General features: G+C 43.8%; 1 protein-coding gene across 1 annotated transcript; it reads left to right on the top strand.

Moving 5' to 3' along the window:
* The first annotated feature begins 228 nt into the window (after positions 1–228).
* On the top strand, positions 229–1,884 carry POU4F2 (POU class 4 homeobox 2). The gene is made up of 2 exons (XM_045831731.1): positions 229–513; positions 943–1,884. Exons 1-2 carry the CDS (start codon positions 229–231, stop codon positions 1,882–1,884), a joined length of 1,227 nt encoding a protein of 408 aa, XP_045687687.1.
* Positions 1,885–7,031: the final 5,147 nt, after the last annotated feature.

Below are 7,031 nucleotides of genomic sequence, written 5' to 3'. Positions count from 1 at the left end.
GGTCTGCAGCCAGCGCCAAGCGGAGCGCAGCATCCTCTCAGACTGACGCCGCAGCCAGCGGAGGAACGCGTAGCCGGTGCAAGGCGCGCGGAGCTGAGCTGCCGCGGTTGAGCGCAACTTTTCACAGCCCTTCCGGGCTGCCGCTCCCGCCCAGCACTTCTCCGGAGGGTCCCGGCAGCCGGCGTCAGTGCGTGCGCTTTCGGAGAAGCGCCCAGGAGTGTCGGGAAGATGATGATGATGTCCCTGAACAGCAAGCAGGCATTCAGCATGCCGCACGGCGGCAGCCTGCACGTGGAGCCCAAGTACTCGGCCCTGCACAGCGCCTCGCCAGGCTCCTCCGCTCCCGCAGCGCCCCCGGCCAGCTCTCCGAGCAGCTCCAGCAACGCCGGCGGCGGCGGCAGCGGTGGTGGGGGCGGTGGAGGCCGGAGCAGTAGCTCCAGCAGCAGTGGCAGCAGCGGCGGCAGCGGCGGGGGCTCCGAGGCGATGCGAAGAGCGTGTCTTCCAACCCCACCGGTGCGTATTTCTGCATAATCACCGCTTAAAGGCACATTTTGACAGCCCCCTTTATCTGCTTGATGTTTTTTTCATGTCTGCACAGCAAATCACCCCACACCTCCAACCAATTTCCCCCCCTCTCTCTTATGTATTCAGCGGGTCTTCCCTTTCATATTAATTTTATGACCTGGGATGTTGCCTGTGCGCGTGTTGTGTGTTGTTTGCAGGCTCACTTTCCTCCTCCTCGTGTGCTCTCGGTTTCTCTGGGTGGCTCCTCCGCACCTGTTATTTTCGGGATTATTATTAGTACTATTAATTATTATTATTTTAACATTCTGGGGATGTGGTAGGCGCGGCCGCGGTGTGGAGCGAAGGGCCAGGGCTTCCGGAGAGAGCGCGCACAATTCCCTGCTGAGCGTAATGTGTGCCTTTTACTTGCAATTGCAGAGCAATATATTCGGCGGGCTGGATGAGAGTCTGCTGGCCCGCGCTGAGGCTCTGGCGGCCGTGGACATCGTCTCCCAGAGCAAGAGCCATCACCACCATCCGCCCCACCACAGCCCCTTCAAGCCGGACGCCACATACCACACTATGAACACCATCCCGTGCACGTCAGCTGCCTCCTCGTCGTCGGTGCCCATCTCGCACCCCTCGGCGCTCGCGGGCACGCACCACCACCACCATCACCACCACCACCACCACCATCAGCCGCATCAGGCGCTCGAGGGAGAGCTGCTGGAGCACCTGAGTCCCGGGCTGGCCCTGGGTGCCATGGCGGGCCCCGACGGTGCCGTGGTATCCACGCCAGCTCACGCGCCGCACATGGCTACCATGAACCCCATGCACCAGGCAGCACTCAGCATGGCCCACGCGCACGGGCTGCCCTCACACATGGGCTGCATGAGCGACGTGGACGCCGACCCCCGGGACCTGGAAGCATTCGCGGAGCGCTTCAAGCAGCGACGCATCAAGCTGGGAGTGACCCAGGCCGATGTGGGCTCTGCGCTGGCCAACCTCAAGATCCCCGGCGTGGGCTCGCTTAGCCAGAGCACCATCTGCAGGTTCGAGTCCCTAACGTTGTCGCACAACAATATGATCGCGCTCAAACCTATCTTGCAAGCCTGGCTCGAGGAGGCCGAGAAGTCCCACCGCGAGAAGCTCACCAAGCCCGAGCTCTTCAACGGCGCGGAAAAGAAGCGCAAGCGCACGTCTATTGCGGCTCCCGAGAAGCGCTCGCTGGAAGCCTACTTTGCCATCCAGCCTCGGCCCTCCTCGGAGAAGATTGCGGCCATCGCGGAGAAGCTGGACCTTAAGAAAAACGTGGTGCGCGTCTGGTTCTGCAACCAAAGGCAGAAACAGAAAAGAATGAAATATTCCGCGGGCATTTAGGAGACCTTCGGCCTCTCCAGGGACAACCCCCTCCTCATCCCCTCCCCGCCCCCCTCTTTTCCTTGCCTCTTTTCTTTCCACTTTTGGTGACCAGAAATAATTCCAGTAAATGTGAATCCAGAGAAAGCAGGGACTGAAGAGCGAAAGAGCGAGGAAATGCGCTCCAAGCCCAATGAGAACGTGACACGACTTCTCCAAGGAAAGAAAAATAAAAGAAGGGATTTATCAAGTCGTAGCAAAGTTGTCCCTATTAACCCCACCCCGCCCCGGAAAAGGCACCTCTGCTTCTTCAGAGGAAGTCCGGAGTTGGCTGTTAGGAGGAAGGCAGACGAAACAGCCTTTTGAAAGGCCCCCAGAATGATCAAGTAAGATTTGTTTTTATTCCTAAAGACATCATCCTTGTTCCAGCTTAAAAGTACACTTTGCAGCTATTTTTCAGAAATAGAAATTGATTCAGGACTGAAACTTTAAACTAGAGTTGATGCTTAATGTGATAGAGACATCTCTAAAGTATTTTGAATTTTAAAAGAAGATGGCAGATTTTCTGCATTTACACTGTATATTATATATATATTTTTATTGTGGTTCTTACCCCCTTCTTCCTTCTCTGAAGTGTTAATGCTTAAGAAAGGAGTTTCGCCTGCTGTGTTCACTGATCTTAAAAGCTATTATTAGATTATTGCCGAACAACCCTCTGTAAATTATTAATTTATCTCTCTAGCAACTTAATTTGTGCACATTCTAATTAATTAAACTTCTTCAGTGATAAAAACGGGGGAAATGTACGACTAGTGAAGTTAAAAATGTTATGTTTGATGAGTTTACTGCATTTTTACAGCTTCCCTCTTCCCCTGTGTTTCTTTCAGCCCATTTGTATATTCCCACTTTGAATGAAGACTTTTTTCTTTGTTTTTCCTGGTCGTGTTCTGATTTGTGAGTCGACACGCAGTAATGGATGTCTTAATCGTGTAGACCTGATTCACTGTCCAAAGTATTGTTTACTTTGTTACATATTTAATGGGGATTCCCACATTGTCCCTGACACACACCCGCTCTCACCCTTTTACACACACACACACACACACACACACCTCTAATGGAAGAGAAATGAAGCAGTTGGAAGCATGACTATAATGCATCATTTTCTGGCTTTAGATGCATTTGCCACTTGGTGTTTGTTCTTCCAGATTCTAAGATTCCACCAAGGTACTTCAGTCTTCTAGTTTTCAATTGCTTTGTTGACTACATTTAAACATTTACAGGATTCCTTCGGTTTTTCCTTTTAGAGGTTTGTTTGTAGAAAAACTGATTTGAACTATAAGAAAGACAGTGCACTGCTTGTAAATTCACATTGTTTGGTAGAATTCCTTTGGAACAAAAAATTTAGGTACACAGCGACTTGTACCTTATCTATTGTAAATATTTCATTCAAAATGATGCACATATAGATATATTCTTACAAATTTTGCTGTATTGCTGTTCCATTTGAGGCTCTCTGAAGTCTTGAGTTCTGTATATGACCTGGTTTCTTGTTTTTGTTAATAGATGGTTTATTTACTATGGTAATGTATTATTTTTGGTGTTGTTTGATTGTCTTTCATTGAAGAGATGATTTTAATGTTTTATTGGCAAAGTATGCTGCTTTTTCATTAAAATATGCTATTAAAATCAAATAGCTTTTGAATGTGATGCTGTTTTAAATCACTTACATTGGAATTATTTTGATGGGTTTTTTTAACAGCAGGAACACATTTTGATGGTTTATTATGGAGTTTTTTTTTTCTTTTTAAATCAAAGTCTGACTTGGATTTAGTAGTGGGTTTTCTCTACGACAATATAAAAGAACAAGGTTTTTAATGTCTTTCTCGTAGCCTGGGCTCATCTCACCAGATGCTTTGCCTTCTCTGCCCAGTTGAGATTGTGATATTTGGCTCTAAATGCCTCCCTTGGAGTCCTTTCCCCAGATATGCAATAATACTGCAAAGGGAATCTTTGTGCTCAGAGGTGTTGCATGGGTAAAAGGAAGTAAGAAACTTAGGTCAGTTTTCAGTGGCACTGGGAGACTGGGTGTGGCAAGAGTCAAGACGTAGTCAGGGTGTAGGACACCCTGATGGAGGCCTAGGGACTGACCCACCACAGTTCTCAGTTCAGTCATCACACATAGGAAGCAGTGCCCCAAAGCCAGAGCAGGAAGTAAAGTATCTATCTGTCTACCTATCTATCTCTCCATCTTTCTATCTATTTATCTCCTCACCCTCACCTTTAAGGAAACTCACATTCTCAAATAATAGGCAGAATGGGTGGGGTGGGATTGAGGAAGAAATCCTGGATGGTTAGAAGGAGCAAATTATTGCACTCTTTCTATGACTCACGCAGATAGCAGAGTTGCTGGAAGTCTATGTAATGGTGGTCTGACACAAACAAATTGTGCACATTTGATACACAGACTTTTTTACCCTAGTTTAAAGGTATTTTCTTACCCATTTTAATAATTTTTAGACTTCCTACAACAATCAAGCAATATATCAGGGTTTCAAGTTTGTTTGTTTTTTTTTTCACAGAAAAGCTCTGATTTAGATATTTGTATTAGTAGTGATGAGAACATCATGTTAATCTATAGATCCAACAAGATGAAGGGACCAGATCATCCTCCAGGGGTAATTCTGCTAACCTGAGCTCTGGCCCTTTTAATATGTAACTGTCTGGTGATGTTTCTTATTTTGAGGATGAGCTTAGGGGAATATCCTATGAGTCAATGAAAATTGTTACAGTGATTGAAGTTTAGGTTAAATGTTGTTGGAAAATTGATTGTGATTTTCAAGTGTAACAGGAAGAGTTGTAAAAGTTGGGTGGACAATGGGTAGAATATTTCTCTTCCTATAAGTGAAATAACAAGACACTTGAAGAAACAAAACCCACGTGTCTATTTGAAAATAATGGGATACGTTGGGTAGATGCCTAAGATAACTGAAAGTTGTAGGGATTTAAAAGAAACAATTGTGGATTCATATATAGTGACATTGATGATTTAATTTTATTCCCTCATTTTGGAAGTTGAAGGTCTTTGTTTTCATTTCCTCCCCTATTCTTCGAGTCAGTTTTCCTGAAAGTCTTTTTCCAACAGCCAGCCCCCAATTTCGCCATGCTGAGTACTGATTTCAGCACCACGGACAGCAACCACATGACTCAGCCCTCCTCCCGCACGTTTGACCAGGCAGGTCTAGCCACCTGGAGAACTTCCTGCTTGCTGACTTTTTCCTGGGTGGGAAAAAATGGATTAAATGAATTGAGTATGTAGCAAATCAGGTTTGCTGACCTAGGATAAAAATTATCTTCAGTAAGCAACACCTCCTCTTTCCCATATGTGGCTGTAGTGTGTCAGTCTAGGATATGTGTGTGCATTAAGAGAGAGGGGAGTCAGTTAGGGGGAAGACAAGTGTGCTCGCTTTCTCTCTACACATGTGACATCTTCAAATAAAGAGAGAAATCCCACGGAAGTGGTGTAAATTGAGAAACATATTGAACAGAAATAAAATAGGTGTCCTCTTTAGTGCCCTTTGAAGCACATAATAGCTTGCCTGTAGGTATATTTGCCCAAGGTTTCTCGAGGAAAGTAGCACAATAGCAACCATCCATGTACTTGCACAGCTGAGAGTGGAGGCCTGTGTTTTTCTCCTTCACTCACCAGGTGTTCTTTGTCTCCCATGTTCCTGGACTTTTAAAACTGTATCTCATTTTATGTTCACCTTCTCTATGTTGTTATAAGGGCAAAAAATCCCCTTTCTTGTCTACAAGATGGAAATTATAGTCACCACTTGAGGCTGCTTACATGTGTTTGTTTTGTGGGAAAAGCAGAATTTTGTGAAGAAAGATATTCTGAAAGTTTTTATTAATGAGAGTTACAGGGACATACCAAAACAAACCAAAGAGATTTGGAGAGAAGAGGATTGATCTTAAAGAAGAAATTAAAGGTAAGAGTAGAATGAATCACATATAAATTGTGGAGAAATACCTATTTGGTATTGACTTTCAAAATACTCAAATGGATAAGTAGCAAATTGAAGCTGAAGACCTTTTTGCCAAATCAATCATGATGAAGAGCTGGCATTCATGACTCATTTTCTGATTTTATTTCCTTGAGGTCCACAATTACTGTTTTATTGAAAAGAGATATTTTATACATTGACTTAGCAACGTACCCAGTCATCTTCAACTTGACAAGTCAGAACTATGAAATTTATTTTTTAAACTTTTCTGAAGGCAAATGATCCAATCTCTGTGTTCAGTGTGATTACCTAAATCTCAATCAGGATGGAATAATAAATGACAGACAGCAAACATCGTGTAAGTCCTGGTTAATATCTAAGTACTTCTCCACACCAGCTGGATTATAATAGGATCTAGAAAATGTAGTTTTATAGACATTAAGTCAGTTGGCCAACTCTTTTATCAGATTTAGTTTCATTGACTCATAGCTTGGGAAATATGGAAGTAGGAAAAAGCAAATGAAGTAAGATTTACATTCAGAGTACTACTCTCCTGTGTTTCTATAAAATATATTTTAAAATAAATAACAAAATATAACTAAGTCTTTTCACTATCAAGGCCAAACAGACTTCTCTTTGCTAAGGGAATTAGAATGGGGGGGGGTAAAATGCTTTATTTCAAACTTAAAATGAATCAATTACTTTTGATGTATCTATTGGGGAGGCTCTTGAGATGGCGAAAAGAGCATTAAAATTTTTACTTGATTTTAATAAGCATGTTATTTACAAGAAAAGAAGCTCACAATTTTTTAGGAAAGACATGCTAGTAAGTTTAGAAATTAATCTTTTCAACTGTTTGGTGAAAGCAATTTCTATCTCTAGGTAAATGGTCCACTTTAGAACTCAAAACTGCATGTAACATTTCAGTTGGCCTTGGAGGGAGGGGCTACAACAGAAGAGAAAAAAAAAGTTGGATTGGTATCCTGATAGGACAAAAGGAAGACAAAGGTTTCTGATGATAATGATGATAGAAATGTTCCTGAAGTCTACATTTGTCAGGAGACAGATTTATGGCAATGGGGAAAAAAATCACTAAATTTTTCCTGCTTTGCCCCTTTAAGGGAGCCATTCCCAGTACTGAAAGGCTATTATGAGCGAATT

Source organism: Phyllostomus hastatus, unplaced genomic scaffold, assembly GCF_019186645.2.
Source record: "Phyllostomus hastatus isolate PE091 unplaced genomic scaffold, TTU_PhHast_1.1 phas_contig_159, whole genome shotgun sequence".
Lineage (NCBI taxonomy): Eukaryota > Metazoa > Chordata > Mammalia > Chiroptera > Phyllostomidae > Phyllostomus > Phyllostomus hastatus.
Note: the sequence above shows the minus strand (reverse complement) of the source record. Positions and strands in the feature narration are given on the sequence as shown.